Here is a 23,019-nt window from a genome sequence, read left to right on the forward strand (position 1 = left end):
GTCATTGTCCTTATAACTTTGTGATGAAAATGAGAAGAAAGAAATTGTATTAAAAATTAATTTAGGACTATTATGAGAATTTAACACATTACTCATTTCATTAATGTAATGCAATGTTCATTACCCTGTAAAAACTTTTTTGAAGTTGTAAATAAAGCTTATTGGAGAATTGTTTTTTTTTTTTTAAATACTATTTCATTCTTTCATTCTTTGTAATTATATATATATATATATATATATATATATATAAGACAATTGGGGGCTGAATGCATGCAAGCAATAAACCTTTAATGAAAATGACGTGAGTTTCAAAAACTCGAACTGCTTTGAGCTTTTTAATACAGTTACAAGAGAACAGAAATAGTGCAGGACTTGGTATTATATTTAAGACTGGGGTTATTTTAGGGAATTATCACATTATGTTTGACCACTTGTCTAAGTGTTTTGAAATTTGTAATTTAAAGACTGGGCCAGGTGCTCGGGCATTAAGACAGCACTATAAATACTCTGAGAAGCTTGTATAAGGAGAAGGGCAGATTGAAGGAGAACAACGTATTTAGTGCGCTCTATATCCCAAAGAAACAAACTGAAGCTCCTCTTGCATCTATCATGGGATGCATAAAGGCACTTTGCTGAGCCTGTTGATGATATTATAAGCCCATGCAATGTTTTTGTTAAATCGTATCGCGCTGAAGTGTTGAAATAAAGGCACGTTTGAGGTCTGATAAAACTCAAACCAGACTGATAATGAGTCTAAAAGTATCCGGAAATAAGAGTTTAAGTTATCCTGTCATCGATGACTCTTGATTCAACACTTTTCTGTGAAGTTGATGACTCTTTTATGCCAAATACCTTATAATAATACTGATGGATTAACATCAGGTCATCAGGGTCACAAAATGCCACTGAATGTGACAAAAATGCCACAGAAATGAAAAATTGTATTATAAATATTTTTATAACAATAAATTCCATATATATATTCTTCTTATTGCAATATATATATATATATATATCCTCACATGCTTGAGGTATTCGGCCAATCACAATGCACTGGTTAGCTGGCCAATCAGAGCACACCTCGATTTTCCGATGAGCTTTGTGTAAATCGACGCATTTCAGAAGACGGGGCATAAAGGAGAAACAATAATGTACAGTATGTGCAAAATAATGTTGTTTTTATTCTTAGACAACATAAACAAATTTCATTACACCAAATACACAAATAATGTTATTTTTAGCAATGTCATATGTGCCTTTTAATGTAATCAGGTAATGTAATTACATTGTAGGTAATATAATCAAACTACTTTCTGGTTACTTTATGATTACTTTTGGCCCAACTTTGTTTGTCACATCGATTTAAATATGATAATCTTGTACCATAAGTAAGAAAATAGCCTCTGTTACCTTTGATGAAGTGCTTTAAACATTAAACATTAGTACTTGATGCAATTTTGAAACAATTCATAAACCTAACATTTTTGTATATCAGTGGTCAAATGCAGGGTATTCGCCTGAATAATGACTGATCTGATGACTGTGACTGTGAATAACCTCAAAACTTGAAGACTTTCTGAGTGTAAATGAGCAGAAGAGGAACTGTTAAGAGATGAAAAGGGGAATAAGGGAGGATCAATAAATTATTTAAAACATTTATTGCTATTGTATGAATAATATGTAATCATGTAATCTATAAAAAAGTAAGTGTAGTCTGATTATGAGTATTTGAAGTATTTATGAGTATTTATGTATGTGTGTATGCAACATAATATATGATCATATATATATTGTTTACATAATATATGTGTAGGATAATCAAAGGAAAATATACGACTTTTTTATTCAAGAATGAGCTGCTTTGTAATATTTTGTAACATTTTCTTTGAACCCCTACAGTAAAATGAATCAGATGATTGCGTCTCATTCCACGAGCGTTGCGTTTTGATGACAGTGCGTCACGTCGAGAGCGCGTCTCGAGACCCCCGTCTGCGTTCTGTTCCCTCCCGTCGCGCTCAGTATGTGTGAAGACGTCTCGAGGAGTTCGCCTTGCCCATCACACCCCTTATAAAGGCATATAAACGGTCAAATGTCGAGCAACAGCGAATCGCCTCCCAGATCCATAAAAAAGACAAGGGGCATGGAGAAGCAGCCCAATGCGGCTGTTTCCAAAAAAGTATTGAATGTCCGGAGGAATTCAGTCACTCCTCCAGTGAAAGCGCGTATTTGAGAGCGCGCACAGGAGCGAGCGCTCGCACTCCAGCTCTGCGTTCAGTCCCACGCGCTTCTGACCCTCGCTCCTCTCCGGACATTTCTCTATTGCAGCCCAGCAACCCATAAGCAGCCATGGATGCCATTAAGAAGAAGATGCAGATGCTCAAGCTCGACAAGGAGAACGCCTTGGACAGAGCCGAGCAGGCTGAGGGAGACAAAAAGGCAGCGGAGGACAGGAGCAAACAGGTCTGCGGTTTTTATGAGGACTTTTAAAAGTTATCCATAACGCGCACGCGCGCTACTTGATAAATGGATTATTACTGCGTCTGAGTGGATTTATAATGACAGAGAGAAGGGTAAAAGTAACGAGTACGAGAATTAAACTTTTCAATGTCAATTAATGCCCTATTTCATTTTTCATTGCCTTTTTATTGTCACACAGCTAATGCAGAAACATGTAACCTTTAATTCATTAACCCTTAATGTTCCACTGATACAGGATCAGATAGCTTACCGTCTTTACTTACTGACGAATAATAGCCTATTTTTGTAAGTTCTACTTGATTTTATTCATTTTTTAGTGTTTCAGTTATATTTTCATCATTGGCAGGCTAATTAAATTCAAAATGGTTGAATAAGATAACGACAGTAGGCTTTAGCTTAACTTTTGGATTAGGCTACTTAAACTGAAGTATTCAGTCAACCGTTTATTTATTTATTTATTTTAACACTGTTACTGTAGTAGCCTAATTTCAAAATTAAAATTTTTCCCCTTCTGAATATTCTTCTGACCAATTTAAAACTCGTTTGGTAGATACTATTGAGTATTTAACCCTTTGTGGTATCATGAAGGCTATACAAACTTTTAAGAAGTATGATCCCAACAAAGCAAGCTGTAAAATAAATTAATCAAACAAATGCAAATAAAATGCAAGTTTAAGTTTAAGTATATTTTTGAGTTATTAAATAAGCCTTTGGGTCTCTGAGACCACAAACAGAAGCAAGGGTTAAACAGCATGTTTAGTAGACTATTTAAAATAGACGTTTAGTAACATTTCTAGTAAAAGTTGACCTCATTTGTTATGAAAACTGTCATTTATGCATGTGTAGTTAGAAGACGAGCTAATTCAGTTGGAAAAGAGGTTGCGGGTAACGGAGGACGAGCGTGATAAAGTGTTTGAGGAGTACCAGAGCGTGGAGGAGAAGCTCCTGTCCGCCGAGGAGGTCGCCACCAAGGTATTTCCCTGAGTGAACTCCCTAACTTTTCTTTCTTCCCTTCTCTTTCTCTGTCGGTCCCTTTGCCTGCCACACACCACGCACGCTCTGCTTCCTGCACTTCACTGCTGTCAATCAATCACTCAAACACGCACAGCTTGAGGATGACCTCCTAGCACTGCAGAAGAAACTGAAGGGCACTGAAGATGAGCTCGACAAATATTCGGAGGCTCTGAAAGATGCACAGGAGAAACTGGAGCTGGCTGAGAAGAAAGCCGCAGATGTGAGTAGCTATATGGAGCATCACCGCCTTCTCCACGCATCTTTTCCTGACACTTTTGGCATGCCACACCTACATTATTTACAGATAAGAGTTTGTTTTCATGTTTGAGGATGGTTGTGAATATTGCTTTCAGACCCAGGTTGCCCTTTTTTTCCTCAAACGTCAAAATAAAGTGACGTCACGCCGTATATTTTGGGCTTGCGCTGTATGTGTGACGTCACTCGTGAACTATATGGCCAAAAAGTCACCTATGGCGTGATATTATTAACACAATCCAAATATCTCAGACCAACCGTGCTCTATTAGTAAAGGTATGCAAACATAAATAGGCCTACATGATTCGCGATTTTAAATTACAAGACGTGCATTCCAAGACAGAAGAGAGAGAGCAGGCTGACTGTTATATTTAGCCTAGTGCTTTATATGGTCAAGACTCAGAGCCACTCCTTGTGCTCTGCCCTTGAGAAAGATTGACCGACTGAAAGTCTTTCTTTTAATATTGCCAGTGATTCTTTTAAGACCAAATTGCATTCTGAGAATGGCATGAGTAGACGATCCAAAGTCTTCACAAGTATTTGCATTGCTTTTGCATGATACAAGACAGTCCTCTAGCCTAGCCTCATTTGAGTTGTTTTGCGTTTCATTGATTCGTCATGGGCTATTCAATAATTGAGAGATATTTAAAATCAAAATAAGTCAATTTAAAAAACATATGTGAGTAGAAATTAATTCTCACTCAGTTTTGTTTTGTTAAATCTTTGTAGCATGTTCTTGAAAAGTGCACACTTGGACCCCACCTCGTGTACATCAACAGAACTGCACAGAGGACGCAAAAATAGGTTGTATTTAAATTTCAAATTAAAATTGTTTTTTTTTTTAAACATTACTGGTTAACGCTGATTAAATTATATAAATGTAAAAGTAATAAAATATAAATTATAAAATGTGTCAAATTAATTATAAATAATATGAATTATCATTTATTCTTACTATTTTCGTTTAATTTACTAGAAATCAATTAATATAATGTGTGTGTGTTTGATATATAATAGTAATATGATATTAAGTTAATAAATTATAAATTATTTAAATATAATAGTATTATAATATTTTTGTAATTATTAAATTGTAATAACTAGAATCATAATAATGTTTTATATATATATATATATATATATATATATATATATATATATATATATATATATATATATATTAATACAATATTTCTAAGTTATTAAATTGTACGTTATATGAATCTAATATGTAATATTATTTTATTAATATGTTTATATTATACGTATAACAAAACAATTGTCCATGACAAATAAAATACAACGGCAGTCAGCTTTGATCAATGCTGTTATTATTCCTATAGAGGGCGCAACAGGTCTAAACAACTCGATTCGAGGCCCCTCCCACTGAACCTATTCCATATTTAGCAGCTCAGTTTCAGCACCAGCACTCCACTCCAGAGTCAATTACCCATCAGGCTACTGATAAACGCATCCAGGTGTGCAACAGGATGTAAACATGTATTGCACATCCTCCATATGACTTAAAAATAAACTACTATTTAAATGAATTAATCAAATGTGTTATGTGTTTTTCATGAAACTAAACAAGCATTGCAGTTCACCTCTAAAATGCCTCAGATGGGAAGAATGGTAGATAAGCCCTAGTTCACCGTAATGACGTCGCTTGAGGCTCGCCTATGAAAACATGGTTACTTCCGGTGTGATCTGAATCGTCGCTCCGCGTCCTCGCGCACACACAGATCAGGGGCAGCAGCGTCTCTGAGCTGTGTTCATCTGAAGGAAACGCGTTCAAAGACGACGCTACTAGTGCTCGTTTAGAATAAGAATGGCGGCTACATCGCTGGAAGCAGTCAAACGGAAAATAAAACAGTTGCAAGAGCAAGCGGACGGTGCTGAAGAGAGAGCGGAGAAACTGCAGAGGGAATTGGCGCTCGAGAGGAAATCCAGAGAAGCAGTAAGAACGCCGAATTATACAAAGTATCAAGTGCACGTGAAATGCGCCGCGCTGCAGTGGAACGTCGCGCGCATTCCATGCGTTCCGATGTGACGGAGTTCATTTAAACAGTCTCGTACTGAACGGATATGATAGTGTGCACCGTGATGTGCGGTATTAACATAGCGGATTTCTCAGACGCCCTCTGCGCTCTGTTTACCAGCCCGTCAAACGGCGACATTTGTTTCACACCCGTTTTTATAACAACTTAATTTTTCTTATTTGCAACAAACAGTAGACGCGAATTAAAAATTTGCCAGTGTGATTATAACCTGACGCATGTAAATGGAGTTTAAGGGTGCTGAATAATGATATCAGATTTGTATCCGAACGAGTCGTTCTTTTGAGTCGGATCTTGAAAGTGAATATTGAACCGGTTCACCTAATCGGTCTGATTGATAAGTTCACGGGTTTGACTGAAACGGTCTAAACAACTATAAATTGAATATCTTAAACTTGTCTTGCTCGTAATTAAGCGAATTGATGTGCGGGAATCGTTTCGTTTGAACGTGAGATTAAACATACATTTTGGACTACATTTGATTACTTAAATGCAAATCCATGCTATAGTTTGAACTGAATCGTTATAATTTAATGTAAACTAAAACATGTCGTTACATTACGTAAACATTACGAATTAAGAAGACGCATGAAATTATATTTGAAAAGGTGTATTTGAAATGGAATCTAGACTACGTGATGACAATTACGTCTGAATGTCAATTAGCGAGTCGTTTTTGAGCCGGTTCGTTGAATTGATCCGTTCGAAAGAATCGATTCGCGGAAATTAGTCGGACGTTTTGAAACGGGACGTTTAAACAAGACACCATGTTGTTTTCACCCCAAACTTTGAGATTGCTGATGACATCTCTGTCCAAGACTCATCCCTGTGTTTTCAGCCTGTTTTCTTGTTGACACTCGTAATTGGAGACTCTGGTTATAATCCAGTTAGTTAAGGTGTGCTGCTGTGAATAGGTCCTTGTTTGATGACAAGTTACGCTGGACCAGAGGCTCTGAGTGTAATCATCTTAGGCTAATAGCCTACAGCAGTTCAGTAGTGATCTTGTACCGAATTGTTTATGCAGGCTGTGCTGTAGTGGTTTTATCCTAATGAATAGGAGTTGCTGCTGTATGTTGACATCTCATGAAGCATTTTAGCTCTTTGCCTTATATGGCCAGTCCGCATCATCACGTACAGCAGGACTCTGCTTAGTCATGCTGAAATAAACAGTGATGGCTCTAGTTTGCTATAGAAGCATGGCATTAATAATTAGTCTTAAAACTCTGAGCCCTTTAAGGAAATGTAGGAGTCCACTGCTGGCTGTCAAGGTTATCTGTGTTGCATTCTAGTTTTTCATATCTCAGCTGACAGTATAACATGCACTTTGCCCCAGGTACTTCCCTTTAGTGGAAGGCATTTGCTTATTCCTGGACTGGGACTTAAGCAGAGGTCATTTGTTATGCATGCTATAAAAACATAAATATGTACTTATATTTTGATGGTGTAACAATATTTCATATTTAAAATACTTAGGAATATATGTCAATTAATTAAGCATATGTTAAAGGTCTTATAGGCCAGATTACACATTGGATGAAAAGTGGTGACTCAACACTATCTGAACTATCAAAAGTTGAATAAAAAATGAATGTGGCAGAAATTTCATAAAAATTCAATAATTATGCTCCCATTCCTTTTCTGAATATAATTGAATATAAATTATTTATTGTAAAGTGAACAGCTAAAATAGTTTATAATGTTTGTAAACGTTTCATTTTATTGATTGGTATTTTGCATTATTAAATGCAATAAAAAGGTAATAAAATGTGACTCCCCGATTTGAGTTTTCACAACAATGCTATATTTATGTGACGTGTGCGACCACAGAAGAAGAAATCGCTCGGTCTCAGTAGATCTTAATGGAAGCTAGTTAGTACTGCCGTTTATAACCAAATTACACCGTCGCCAAAACCTGGTTACAAATACAAGCCTGACAAGTTCTTTGAATGGGAGCCATCAGCATTTGTGGGGTGTAGGTGTCCCTGTCTGTAAAATCATCAGGTCTTGAGCTTTTATACCAGTTCCTCTGTGCTCTTCCAGGCTGAGGCTGATGTAGCGTCCCTGAACAGACGTATCCAGCTGGTTGAGGAGGAGTTGGATCGCGCACAGGAGCGTTTGGCCACTGCCCTGCAGAAGCTGGAGGAGGCCGAGAAGGCTGCCGATGAGAGTGAGAGGTTGGTACAGTACACTGACTTTCACTTTACAATTACAAAACATGGTGTATTATAGTCTAAACAACTGTGTAGTGAAATTAAATGCGGTAGAAAGTCCAGGGACAAGCTGCTTTACAGTTGTGTGGATATCAGCCAGGTTACTGCTGTGTAGGACTACTAGTGGAATTTTGTGAGTGAATCATTCATGTTCGCTTTTGGCATTTTCACTTTCGTTTTGATGGCATTTTCATTGCCTTTAAAGACTGACTATAGCATAATATTTTAAGTGTGAACTGAGGGCTATTTAATTGGTTGGACCTACTGAACAAATTTGCTGAATCAGCTGCACTCAACATCTTGTGCCCAAACTGAATGAACGCAGAACCTCATTTGAGAACAAACCAAATAAACATGTTTTTTCAACAGAACTCCCATGTAGTGAAATTATAACTTAGAACATCTTGTTTGTGAGCAAACTAAATAAACACAGTAAAATGAAAATAATGCAGAATCTTCTTTTGTGAACGAAGTGACTAAACTGAACGAGCTGTCTTGTTTGTGAATGATCCAAATCAAATTTACTTGCAAATTGTTTGTGGGCGAACCGAATAAAGACAGGGTCTCGCTTAAGAACAAAATTGAATTAATGCTGTATTTTATGAATAAATTGGAAAATCTTGTTTGCACCAGAGAGATACCATTTGGATCATTCACAAACTCATTGAATGCAGTATAACGCTTGTAAAGTAATTAAATGAACCGTAAGAAAGCAAATGAACGCGATCCAATATTTCGCTTGTGAGCAAACCAAAATGAATCGATTAGATTCACACTTATGAGCGAACTGAATAAACGTGAATCTCTTGTTTGTTAAAGAACTGAAATAGATGAACGTAATATCTCGCTCTCAAATGAATTGATTGAGTGAATGATTCAGTGACTCATTCATTGAATAAATCATTAGATAAATATTTTTTGAACGACATAATTGATTCGAGTCACTTGGACGAATCAAATCACAACTAAACATTACTGATTTAGGTGTGTGACTAAAAAAAGTTTAAATTTTAAGTATAATGCTTTAGGGGTTTTTTTGTTTGTTTTTTTTATTGAAGATATATGTTTTTGGCGTTTTTTGCCTTTTATTAGGATGGGATGGTATTGAAGATAGGAAGTGAAGAGAGGGAGTGGGGCGTGGTTTTGAGAAAGCTCTGTGAGCCTGGACACGAACTCGGGATGCTGAAGCGCAACTGTACTGCCCACAAGGCTATTGGCATCGACAGTTCAATTAATCTTATCTTGTGCAGCCAAGTTACAAACAAATAAAAATCAAAAATCAAATGAATGGCCTTTCAGTTCTTATTTTACTCTCAGGAATGTGGAATCGAGTCAGTTGAGCATGTTCCTCCTCCTCTCGCAGTAACTGTGGTTACTGTATGCAGCTCAGCCGATGTGTTGCTATTGAAATGACAACATGCTGCCTGCACCGCACATCTGGTGCCCTGCATAAAGACTGTTTGTGTGCGCCGAGGGAAGTCCATGTGATCTGTGTATCACCAGCACCACGACCCTACATGAGTAGTTCGTAATTGTAGTTGTTTAGGAAAGTATTATTAATATTATTATTATTATTATTGCTTAAAAATTTTGGGGGTTTGTTATTTTTATTTTATTTTAACAATAAAATAAATTAATTTTAACTAAATAATGCTATAAAATAAATCAAAGCATTATTTTCATACATTAAAAATACTTGTAGTATAAAACATCCAAAAATGTGTGTCAAGTTTTAATTTCATTTTGGTTTTCACTTTTCACCAACACTTTTTTTTTTTTTTTCTTTTTTTTTTTTTTTGGAAAGTTTTGAAAAGTCCTGGAAATGGCTTTGCACATGTGGTCGGTCGTAGTTATGTGATGCTGTTTTTGGCCTTAACCACTGACATGAGTTGTTTGCGTAGAGCCAGTGGGTTCCTGAATAAACAGTAATTTGTAGAGCCACTAGGCTGCATTTCCCTCCCTTTGTCTGCACACACAGAGTCCCTCTGTCTCCAGCCCAGCATGCCTGCATAGAACCACTCCGTACCGAGACCTGGCCTAGCGCTTAAGTGCTTTTCCCTCCCATTCATCTGTTCTGACAGTGACTGTTGTGATAATGCAAGAAAACATGGGTTTAAAAGCTTAAACTTTGTCTTTGATCCCAGAGCTTAGTTGCAGATAAGTTGGCTGCTTTAAAAAAAAATATCCTCTTTTTTTTTTTTTTTAGCAAGCTATTGATCCAAACTGAGTCCTAGTAATGCTATAGAGAGATTTTGTTCTCTCTTTCAATCCATTTCTTGCTTTCTCCTTCCAGAGGCATGAAGGTGATTGAGAACAGGGCTCTGAAGGATGAGGAGAAGATGGAGATCCAGGAGATCCAGCTCAAGGAGGCCAAACACATCGCTGAGGAGGCCGACCGCAAATATGAGGAGGCAGGTTTCCTCCGCCACCAAACCACACATGCAAATTACTTCCTGTCTAGTCACATGACCTTTCACACTTAAGGCATGAGCAAGCAGATTCTCGGAGTTCAGCATTAGCATAAAAAAAAAAAAGATTTGCTGTATTTTGTAATCTGATCAAATATAGCTCTGTGGTCTTTTTTTTTGTTTTTCTTGGTGTGTTTTTTGTTTTGTTCTTTTTCTTGGTTTTTGTTTGATCTTTAGTTTTGGATTTTTGTTGTTGTTGAATTTTTTTTTTTTTTTTCTTTAATTTTTTTAGGATGGTTTATTGCTTTGTTTTTGTTTGTCTTGTTCATTTTGTGTTTACTTTTTGGCTTGTTTTTTTATGCTTTGTTTTTGTTTGGATCTTTTGTTTCATCTGTTTGTCTTGTTTCCTTTTGTTTACATTTTGTCTTGCTTATGTATAGAAAGTATTTTTTCCCCCCTTTTAAATTGGCTATAAGTAGAAGTATGTAACTGTCCCATGATCTGGTGTGTGTGTGTGTGTGTGTGTGTGTGTGCAGGTGGCCCGTAAGCTGGTGATCGTTGAGGCTGAGCTGGAGCGCACTGAGGAGCGCGCTGAGCTGAATGAGAGGTACGAGACTTTCCTTCAGCTTCTGCATGTCTGCACAAACCTGCACATACACACATTCATGCTTGTGCCTGACTCTCTTCACACACTCACACACCCTTACAGATTCTGTGTCAAGAGGCATACACACAGAATACGCGAGACGCTAACTAGCCTTTTACTTTCTGAGGCCAATGAATGCGAAATGAATTAATAACTAGAGCTTCTCTGTAACTGATTATTGCTTTGTTTAACATTGGTTTCTGTCCTACAGTCCTTTGTAACCAGTATAAGAGCCTCTTCTGACATATTAATGATACTTTCGTCAGCACTCTGTGTGCTCTGCTTGTCCCGCCTCCAGCGTTTCTGATTGGTCCATTGATTTAAAACTGATGTATTATACGGTAACACCATTTTTAACTTGAAATGAATGGTTTCTGAATGGCATCCTTAGGTGTTGTGATCTATGCCTCTAAACAAATATACCCACCTCCGTGCTTTCTAGTATGCGTGAAAAAACAGTAGGTCAATAAGTTGTATGTCTGCACACAAATAGTACAGAAGATACTTGATGACCTTCTACTTCCGATTCTGACTCTTCAGTTTGCGCTTGATGCACGTACCAACATTAGCTTAGACGTAACACAGCAATGCGTCCCGTGGGTACATCCCCTAAGAATTGTACTTCCATTTTGCCATTGGCTAATACCTGCTTCACATTCCTGTTTCTTGTTTTGGTTGTCTTATGTTTTTTTTATTTTTGCATGCACTGTTAACTTGCATGTGGCCCGTGTTTGGAATGGCCTTCTCTCTTCACACACTAACAGACGCCTTCGAAGATTAGAGGATGAGCTTCGAGTGTTGGACCAAACCTATAAGTCATTAAAGGCATCAGATGAACAGGTACTGCGCGCCAGTCATTAGGTCACATACCGCTAACCCTGTGTAGTCTGTAAGAGGCAAAACCACGGTTTCCCTTACTTGCTACCCGTGCAGCTTTATTTGGTCTATCTTTTTGTTTGTTTGTTTAATGTCATTCTAACTTGGCAGGAATACTGCAACTTGATTTCTTCTCATACGGTGTAACTCCTAACACCTTGCATGCAGCAGTTATGTAGACTTTGATTCTTCATCATCATCATGGCTCATTCCTGCTGTGTTAAGGGGACTTCGGGCTCCCCTTGTCCCTGTTTTGATTGATTTGGGGTTTTTGTTTCTTTTGTTCCTCTTTCCTCTCTTCCGGTTCCCTGATGTCCCTCTGTTCCAACCCTGCTTCTGGTTCTCCTCCTCTCAATGTACCTTTCCTCCTCTTGTTCCTCGTCCTGTGTTCTGTGTGTAAAACACCAGCAAATGCGCTGAGCTTGAGGAAGAGTTGAAAACTGTGACCAACAACCTGAAGTCCCTGGAAGCCCAGGCTGAGAAGGTAGGTGTGCTGCTGCTGCTCTCCCAGGCGCACCGTCCACCCCTCCTCCTCCTCAAACCGGGATAACCAGTGTTTCTATGTCTAACAACCATCTTTGTCTGTGTATGTCCATTGTGCATACTTGCTTTCTGACAAATTTTCTGGTTCGTACTGTGTTGGTGCTGGTCATTTCAGAATCAGTGTTTTTTTTTCTTTTCATTTTTGTTTACTTGATGGTCATTCTTGGTAAGCTTTCTGGATGACCATTATAATCTCATTAAAGTGAAGTCAGTCTGTGAACACTAAGGAGCAAGTTAACTTTGTTCCTGCATCCGTAGTTACATCTGTATCTGCAGTAGACTTTAGCAGATTGATTTTGATCAACGTTAGTTACATGACATTAAAACGTTACCATACTTTAAAAACCTGTAATATTGAGTTAATGCTAGTACTGTCAAATCAGTTAATCGAGATTAATTGCATCCAAAAATGAAAGTTTGTTTACACAATGTGTGTTCTGTGTAGATATTGATATATAAATACACGCATGTGCGTATATATTTAAGAAATCATTGTAATATTTATATTTATACATTAAAATACTAATAAAATTTTAATATATAAATTACACAGTATATCTGTGAAAAGTGAATAATGTTAACAAATTAAGAGAAATCATACAAAATACATGGTATTTATTATTTCAAAACAAAAACGGTCATAGATCATCCAGGAAACCCCACACTGTTTTTATCTCGTGGACTAAATCTAAAGATCTGTTAAGTAAAATAATACTCAGGGCAATATGATGTATCCTATTCTGTTAAAATTATTTGCATTTTCTTAAATTCTGCAAGGGTTTCCCAAACTTTCGCATTTCACCTTTATGCGTGTGTCTGTGTGTGTATATTTTATATATGTGTGTGTATTTATGTCTACATGTGTACATTTGTGTGTATATGTACTTATTATACTATATGCATGTGTTATGGTTTATCAACATTTTATGTTTGTATAAAAATATCTATACCGTGTAGGGCTGTGCAATAAAAAATCGAATGCGATTTTCATGCACATGTCATCAGTAAAGACGCTCCTGTAATTAGAAGTATATCTCCCAGCACGTGTGTTAAGATCAGGGTTGCCAGGTTTTCACAACAAATCCTGCTCAGTTGCTTCTCAAAACTAGTCCAAAACTAGCCCAATCGCGTTTCCAGGAGGTTCCCCGATAAAAAAAAATTGCTTTCCGGGGTTAAAATTTAAGTTTTATGGCATGGTTGCCTTGGTAAAGTTCGCATTTTAGGGGCTAAATATCACGTTATTTCTATTGGGGTCGCTTTCACCCGCGGACATGAAAAACAACCACAGACTTGGCGATTCTTTGTCGATTCTGAAAGCGATTTTGTGTTAGTTGTCGGTAGACTAAGGCTCTGTGTAGTAACTGCCGCTCCACCTGAACCAGTGTTGCCAAGTCTGCGGTTGTTTTTCATGTCCGCGGTTTGAAGCAATCCCAATAACAATAACGTGATATTTAGCCCCTAAAATGCGAATTTTACCAAGACAACCCTGCCAAAAAACAAAACGTATATTTTAACCCCTTGAAGCATTTTTTTTTTATCTGGGAACCTCCTGGAATCGCAATTAGTTTTGGACTAGGTTTGAGAAGCAACCGGGCAGGATTTGTTGTGAAAACCTGGCAACCCTGATCTGAACACACGTGCTGGAGATAATACTTCTAATTAAAGGAGCGTCTTTACTGATGAGATGTGCATGAAAATCGCATTCGATTTTTTGCACAGCCCTAATACCGTGTACATTTCTACAGTGACAACTACTCTTAAACTTCTTGATGATGCTTAAGCCTCTTCTATGGCATTAGAATTAGATATTATTGAAAACTGACTACACTGTCCATGATGATGATGTTATCATTTACAAAATAACAGTGGTCAGTCCTAGATATGAGAATTGGAGAAACCCTGTTCTGGTTTCTGTGCAGTAAGGAAGCGTAAGAGTGCTAACGCAGTGTTAAATGCTCAGGTGCTGGTTTGTGTTTTGACGTCTGTTCCTCTTCTGATGTCTGCAGTACTCCCAGAAAGAAGACAAATACGAGGAGGAGATCAAGGTCCTCACTGACAAACTAAAGGAGGTATGAACATCATTCATGATGTTTAGTCATCCTTCTGTCCAGGGGAGGCAAATATATCAAGTCTTGTATCAATATATGAATAGTTTTAGATCACTTTTGCTGAGGATGGATCACACAATAAAACTCATCTGATTAGATGTTCTGGGCATTAAAATACTTTATTGGCTACGAATGACTGTCCCAGTGGTCTCAGTGATTTATTTTTTTCTGCTGCAGGCCGAGACCCGTGCTGAGTTCTCCGAGAGGTCCGTCGCCAAACTTGAGAAGTCCATTGATGACCTTGAAGGTACGACTTTCATTCATGAGTCATTTCCATTCATACGTGTGATTGTGAAGCATTCAGAGCGACTACTGCTTTCGCTTCAGGTCATAAAGCTTTCAGCCTTTTTTTTTTTTCTCTACCGTCATTCTGTTCCTTAAATCTTCTGCCCTCCTGGCCTGCTTTCAGCTTCCTTATCGGTTCAGTTGCACAATTAAGTCTCACCTTTTTCGGAGAGACCAGTCATTGTGCAGATCACAGACTCCACATTGTTTTGTAAGATGACACTCGTGTTACTGAGGTCCAATTACACGCAGCATTTAAACTTGATTAGGCTTTTATGAGCTGCTGCTAAATAGTCTTCTCCTGTTCTGCTCGTATTTGGATTTACACAAGCCCAAGCTCATTTTCATAACTGTACCGCCGTGTTTGCACTTTAATGTATCTGTGATAATTGTACATCCCGGTCAGAGAGGCTTCAGTAAGATCCTTAACAGGGATGGTTTATCTGAAAATGAAACCGTTTTTTATTTGCATTCATGTCAAACCTGTTTTATTTAATTTATTTCTGTGGAACATGAACCAAGATTGTTCACACAGGAATTCCCTGAGTGCTCCTTTCCATTAATAGGAAATGAAAACGAACCCCAAAATTACAATAAAAGCACCATTAAGGAATTATTACACAACCATTTTTTTTTCAGAGGATGCGTTAAATTGATCAAAAGTTACAGTACAGATATTAGTTGCAAAAGATTTCTTGTTTACATAAATCCTGTTTCTATTCATTAAAGAATCCTGGAAAAAATGCATTATAGGTTCCAGAAAAATAAGAAGCATAACTTGTTTTATAAGTTGATTATATAAGTTGTTTTTTTTTGCGCATCAAATCACTATAGGGTGATTTCTATAGGATCATCTAACACTGAAGACTACAGAAATTCAGCTTTGCATTACAAGAATAAATTACATTTTAAAATGTATTAAAAAAGAAAATGGTTATTTTAAATTGTAATAGTGTCACAATTTTTCTGTATTTTTGATCAGAATTATTTAAAAATATTTAAACATTGAAAGTGTATTTATTTCATATTATTGGTATGTTATAATGCAACCTTACAGAAAGTTCTGCAAAAGTAGTCCGTAGCTATGTTTGCATCCAAAGTTACGAATTAAACTTCTGCGCAAAATTGGAATATTGCATAAAACATTTGCGAATAAAGCCCCGTTCCATAAAGTTAGTTAAAGGGTGCAAAATCAACCCTTCCTGATTAACTTGCTCTAAATGTCATGAATTTTATTTGCTGCATTAGAAGGCACTGTTAATAATAATTTATTGCAATAAATTACGAGCTTCACAGCGCAGTTAATTATAATAAAGCACTTTGACGAAACTTTGCACAGCATCCGAAATGATAGTTTTGTCATTTTAACCTGTCCTTCTGTTTTCTAACCAGATTACTTAGTTGAGCATGTAAGGTTTTTTTTTTTTTTTTTTATATATACATGCACATCTTGGTGTTTCCATCAGAAATGCGGATAAAAATAGGTGGATGTAAACATAGCTAATTACTTTTGCACTATGTAAGAAAAAATTATACAAAATATTCAAAACATGAAAGTTTGACTAATGACTAGAAACCAGTGACACCTGGAATGACGTCTAGAAAAGCCATAATGAGTTAAATGAGATTTAAAAGCTTCAACGGGGGGAAAAAAGCATTCTGGGCATTTAGCTGAGATTCTTTTCCAATGAAAAATTCAAGTCCTACAGGTTTTAAACAACACGAGTGAATAAATAATGACATAATTCATTTAACATCTCGTTAAGTGACCTGTGAGAATCCCTGTTTGGTGTTTCACAGTGACTCTGATGAATTTCTCATGGTCTTTGCCTTGTATTTCAGTTCCTTTCCATTCCTCCTTAATTTTATTTTCTGTTTTCCCTCCACTCTCTCTCTCTGTCTTCACGTCACTCTCTCGCTGTCTGTCACTCGGTTCACCGGGGCCTGTCTTGCCGCTGGATTGGATGCTTCACTCCTGCACCTGTTTTTACCCCTTCCCTCCACCTCTTCCTCTCCACCTTCCTCTGTCTCCCCTCCATCAAACACACCGTCCCGAATCCCGATAGATGAGTTATATTCCCAGAAACTCAAGTACAAAGCCATCAGCGAGGAGCTGGACCACGCTCTCAACGACATGACTTCAATGTAATTCATCTGCTGTCTCTGCCTGTGCCTGTGCTTTAACCCCATTACCCATAACCCCCCTCTCACCCACTATATGACTCATTCTTCTGGTTAAAAACTATCTCTGTAACTCTACGAGGCTTATGGTTCTTGTACTGTTATTTGAGGTATTTGAAGTATTTGCTTATTGCAAATTTGTCCATGGGTTTTGATGTTAAGGCCATGGCTTGTAGAGTCAGTGTAGAGTCATAACTATTGTATTTCTTAATTAGAAATAATATTGTGAGAAAACCTAACTCCTAACTCTCAAATGTTTGGTTCAGTTTTTGCTGGTCAGAACTAGGGCTGGGTCATATAGCTTTAAAAGTTTGTCCATTTATAATTTCTATTAATGTAAAATCTTTGTCAAATTTAAATATTTAAACATTAAATTATTGTAATGTTTGAGAGTTTTTAAAATAGTGAAAATGTGAAAAGACATTTTTTCTAAATAATTTTTGTTTATATTAACATGCATGTCAAACAGCTTCTTCATATATAAGCATGTGTGTATGTATATGTATGCACATTATATGCGTATATGCAAAAACATCCATTCAAGAGTTTTAAAATGTCAATATTAAACATTACTAATATTTTTCTTCACAAGGATGCATTACATTGTGTAGAATTAACAGTAATGAACTTTACACAGAACAGTAACATTTAGTAATTTATAAAGGACAAAGGTTTTTTTTAAATATGAGAAATTAAGCAAAAACTCTTCAACAAAAATGTTTCTTACTCCCCAAATCAGCGTATCAGAATGATTTCTGAAGGATCATGTGACGCAGAAGACTGGAGTAGGCTAATGATGCTGGAAATTCAGCTTTACATCACAGAAATACATTTCTTTTTTTAAATGTATGCAAATAGGGAAAGTTATTTTAGACTGTCATAATAGGGCTGTCACGATAACAAATTTTGCTGGACGATAAATTGTCCAAAAAAATTATTGCGATTAAACGATATTGTCGTTCTAAGACCAGCTTCAACTAATATAATGATAATGGCATAATAACGCAGGTATACCTTTTCAAAGATCAATAAACTTATTTTATGGCAGATTGGGAGCAAAAAATACCAACATGTTGACTTTGTGTGGCTTAAAATTTATTAATTTTGTATGTTGTATTATGTTTATAAGTTAGGGATGCTCATATTGACTATTTAACCAACCGAAAGTAAACATTTTGACCGTTGAAGGGCCGTTCACATATCACCATATCACCTTTTTTGCTCAAGTTAATTTCTTCAAATGCGGTATGCGCGCTCATAATGGAAGCGACACGCTCTCAAACGTGCAAATTTTTTTCCAGGCCCATCCCCACCGCATCGAGTTAAAAACAATTCAGCTTTTCAGAATGACGCAAGCGCACCAGCTCATGTGAAAAGAACCAACTCACTCAGCTTCCTTCGGGGTGAAATTCCCTGTTGTTTTTGAAAAATGGGATGCACCCAAACACTGCAGAGTTTAGTTTTCTTCGTAAATAAATCTTGTAGCAGAGTTACAGCAAGGGTTTTTTCGGTGGTGGAAATCCATTACTGAAATGTAAAGTTTAAATAAATGTGAACGTTTTTTTTTTTCTCTATTTTTGATCCGATAAATTCAGCCTCAGTGAACATGGGAAAACACTAAAATCTTACCAACCCCAAACTTAAAAGGTAAAGTGTAAGTGAACAAACAGGGATTTAGTCAGCTAACTATGTTTAGAAATGTTCACAATATTTCAAATATTGGTTCATTTTAAAACACAATAATATAGAAAGATGGAGTATATCACCCAGCCCTTCTGGCAGCTCTGTATGAAGTCTTAACCCCAAAGCATGTCAGAAATGCACCATGGTTTTACAGTGGCAAGCGTTTCATGCTCGCTGACTTCCTGTGTGTGGTGTTTCTACTCTGGTGGAAACTCATCTACTAACAAGGTCTTCTTCTGTTCAGAAGACAGGCCCAAAGCCTGCCGTGTAGAGATACTATCTGAACACGAATGATGTTGTCTGATCTGTAGTAGTTGTTTAGGAGCGTGAGCTGCTTGGTAAGTCAGCCGTGTGGTTGTTTGGCTTCCCTCTATGGCCATTCAACATTAGCGTTGATCTCTGAGATTAATGGAGACTCTTTATAATGAATGAGCAGCATCGTGGCTCCTGTTTGTGGTGGTTTCTTCCCTCTTCTTGTGTTTGATGACTTTCTCTGTCCCTTCCATCACCTTTTCTCTTACTTTTCCCTCCCGCGCAGATAAATTGTTCATCAAAGACACGTCCCGCCAGCTGAACGACTTCACTCTGCTCTTTCCAGCCTTTCTTTTGCTCTCATCCCTGTACATTGTGTTTTGTTCTCCATCTCTTCTTGTACAGAACCTTTAATTCTTTCTGCTTTATGTAAAACTATGTAAACGTCTCATTTTTTGTTTCATTTCTGTGTGCTTTTATTGCTGTGGCTCTAATAAAGTCAGAAGCTCTGGTAGAAGTCATGGGTTTCTTCTATGGTTATTGTATGAGCTTTTGTTCGTTAAGTGTCAAATAAAGGTGATCTTTTCATGTGGGGAACGTTCCTAAAGCGCTGCATGTTGGCTTCCCTGTATTTACATGTTAGGCAAATTCATCCTCCTACTATTCAAATGTCTGTGGCTTTTTAATCAGGTTTTCTCAGGGAAGTAGTTTCTGATCTAAGGTCTGTTCATTAAACCGCATGATTACCTGGCATTTATAAGCTGTGCTAGTAGTAAAAGTCAAAAATAGCTGGCATCACTAATAGTTAGGGTTGAAAGAAGAATTCAACTCCACTGAAAATGAATCCTATGTCGAATTGTAGTGCGTGTTGAGGAGAGATCTGATAGACTTGCATTACAAGAGCTGATCTGAGCCACATCTGTGAGGATCTTCTGTCTAATAGACAACAGTTCTTCAGAAAATCACCAGAGTCACCAGATCCTATTATTATTACTACATATTCTGAGTAAATTGTAGCTATGGGGTTTTAAAATGAATTCCCCACTTTATACTGTAAGAGAACAGTGTTCCAATAATAATGTAACATTTTTAAAGCCGTTTTATATATATAAATTTAATATTAAACATGTTTATTTAATTTTAAGTGCTTTTAAACTTCAAATGCATGTTGTTGACTCTTTGTGTTTTCTCAAAGTCAGCTCTCGCTCCTGATCTTCAGTTTACATATTCTACGAAGGCATTAGAATCAAAATCAGAAGTACAGTGAATCTTAGTCCTATGCTAGTTAGAGATCTACAATAAGGGTTTTATCTTCTGCTTTCTTTGACCATGAAGAAAAAATTATTTGGCTGAGATACAACTATTTGAAAATCTGAGGGTGAAAAAAAAAAAAAGTACAAAAAATCTAATCAACTAATCAAAAATGTTGATATTACATTAGGAAATGTACAAAATAGCATCTTAATATCCTAGTGATTTTTGGCATAAAAGAAAAATGTAAAGTTCTTTATTATAGGTGTAATTTAACCGAAAATGATTGTCCATATGCAGTTGCATGCGTCCTGAAATGAATGATTTGTTCAGTAATTTTCCCAATTTTGCGACAGCTGGGTCTGTCGTCCATCAGCAGTTAGACTGGGCCACTCTTATTGTTGAGCTATGATTGAGATCATGATTCGCCGCCTCCAGGTTGGTTCGAGTCTGAGTGAAATGCTCCTAACCTGCAGCTTTTCTCATTTCTTCTTCACTCTGTGTTTCTCTCTTCCCTCTCTTAACCTGCTGCCGCTCCTGTAGACCATCTGTACCAGCAACTCGAGAAAAACCGCCTTCTCTCTAACGAGCTAAGAATGGCCTTGGATGAGGACTAAAACTAGTGTGGCTTCTTTTCACCAAATGGTGTCTAAAATGAATGCTGTTGTGAATGAGAGTTCAAGGAACGTGTTTTGTAACAAGGTTACACTTTTGCTGCCTTCAAGTCATGCCGGAAAGATAATTACTAGTTGAGATGTACCACAAAATAACACATTGTTGGTACATTGCATTTTGTGCACTATTGAATTTTTATTGCATTATTTAAAATTCTAAATATTTAGTTTGATATATTTGTAAAAAAAATGGATATCTTTGCTTTTCATCGGAAAAACAAATCCTTTGTTCTTTACATTTTATATATTTATTTTTTTATTTATATTAGTGCTGTCAACTGATTCTGACTAATCACATCCAAAATAAGATTGTTTACTATATATATATATATATATATATATATATATATATATATATATATATATATTTGTGTGTGTATATATAAATAAGTGTGTGTATGGTGTATATTTACATGGAGAGACATGCATACATGAATATATTTATTCATAGAAATTATATCATAAATATTTAATATGTAAATGTAACATTTTTCTTTTACACACACACACATACATATATATATGTATGTTAAACAAAAACTTATCTGGGATGTGATTAATCACGATTAATCGGTTAACCGAGCATATGTGTATATAATTTTTCAGATGCATTATATAAATCATCTTTCCTGTCAACAAAAAAAAAAGTCTTGACTTTGTTCATTCTTTATATTTAATAGGGTTTAACTTATTACACTGTTTATTATTATACATTATTATTTGAATTCTAATTTCTCCTGCTGTTCTGAATTAAGTCGGGAAAAGACAAAAGAAAAAACACCCTGTTCAGTGAACGAGAAATGGACCTAATGCATCTATTTTATTGCAAACCAAAATCAATAAATTGCAATTTCCGAGCTCGTCCCAGATCTTGAAGGCAGCATGTGGAGAATGGATGGCTAGCACTTTAATCAGGATGTCATCTAATGCCTTTTGCTTTATGCAAGAGTCAGCACTCTCTTACTGTGTCCGTCAAACATTTATATATTAACACATGTATATCACTAAAGTATATGTCAGTTATGGATATTTATATGAAAGCATGAACTGAGGATGTGAACCATGTATGTTCAATGCTCAAGGCCTCCACTGCATGTTATTCCCTACATGCTTTGCACTGATATTAACGTGTCTTTCAATTGATGTTCTAACAGAGAAACTCTCTCACGCTAAAGAAGAGAACCTGGATATGAACCAGATGTTGGAACAGACTCTATTGGAGCTGAATAACATGTGAATCCTGCTCACGTAACCATGACCATGTCTGCATTTTGTACTTTGTTTTTGGGTTTTCTCATCCTGACAGTAATCAGACTGAATAACATGTGCCATTTGTTACAAAAGCTTTAGTTTTTTTCCTTCTCTTTTATTTTCTGTAATACTGTGGTACATGTTTGTTTTTATTCTGGTTGTGCACAAAGTTAGCAACAATTGCACTTAATTCAATGTATGCACATAACGGTTCTAGTGGACACGTCGAGTCTGAAGCCAAGTTGAATTGAAATTGAGCGTTTTTTGTTTTTATGGTGTACATGGGATTAGGTTGTCCTGTGTATACTGGTGCTACTGTGAAGGCGGTGTGTAGCTTATATAGTTAATGAATGAAAATATACATTTTCCCAATTTGGATCTCATTCTTTGTGCCAATATTTAGCCCTAAAGGGACTTATTTACCCTCCCAACTTGTATTTATTTTTGATCTCCCTTCCTAGTTTTGCAGCAAGATGTCAGGCAACGTTTATTTGTTGAGTTCACTTGTGCCGAAACCCATATTTGGAAAATGATGAAATCATATTTGGTTGTGCCTCGTTCATTTTACTCGTTTTAAATGTACTGTAGGTGTATTAAATGTCATATAAAAATGTACAAAGCTAAAAAATATAAATAAAACCACTCCGTTTGACATTTTCTAAAGCCTGGGGTCTGTTTTTGAGGTGCACTGAATTGTTCACCATATTCATTACAGAGCTTTTCATCTCCTCCCACTCACTGCTGAGAGGATGTTGCCTTACAACACATGCTAATCAGACTGCCTGCTTCCTGTTACGTCTCTTATTTGCTTATTCTGTAGCACAAGTGTCTCGCTGCAGGAGTTCAG

At 36.6% G+C, this 23,019-nt stretch overlaps 1 protein-coding gene across 21 annotated transcripts; it reads left to right on the forward strand.

Annotated features, from left to right (window-relative positions):
* Positions 1-2,160: 2,160 nt before the first annotated feature.
* LOC128014098 (tropomyosin alpha-1 chain) lies at positions 2,161-22,829 on the forward strand. Of its 21 annotated transcripts, none has more exons than XM_052597348.1 (10): positions 2,175-2,460; positions 3,325-3,450; positions 3,587-3,712; positions 7,845-7,978; positions 10,308-10,425; positions 10,959-11,029; positions 11,833-11,908; positions 14,494-14,556; positions 14,773-14,842; positions 16,947-17,029. In XM_052597348.1, the coding sequence occupies exons 1-10, from the start codon at positions 2,347-2,349 to the stop codon at positions 17,027-17,029; spliced, it is 981 nt and encodes a 326-aa protein (XP_052453308.1). In that variant the 5' UTR covers positions 2,175-2,346. The 21 variants fall into 21 exon arrangements, with proteins under 21 accessions (XP_052453291.1, XP_052453299.1, XP_052453294.1 ...); XM_052597347.1 differs by lacking the exons at positions 11,833-11,908; positions 16,947-17,029 and adding exons at positions 12,353-12,428; positions 22,076-22,829 and having other exon boundaries at positions 2,192-2,460; XM_052597349.1 differs by lacking the exon at positions 11,833-11,908 and adding an exon at positions 12,353-12,428 and having other exon boundaries at positions 2,193-2,460.
* The last annotated feature ends 190 nt before the right edge of the window (positions 22,830-23,019 follow it).

The sequence above is a fragment of the Carassius gibelio genome, chromosome B25, assembly GCF_023724105.1.
Source record: "Carassius gibelio isolate Cgi1373 ecotype wild population from Czech Republic chromosome B25, carGib1.2-hapl.c, whole genome shotgun sequence".
Classification (NCBI taxonomy): domain Eukaryota; kingdom Metazoa; phylum Chordata; class Actinopteri; order Cypriniformes; family Cyprinidae; genus Carassius; species Carassius gibelio.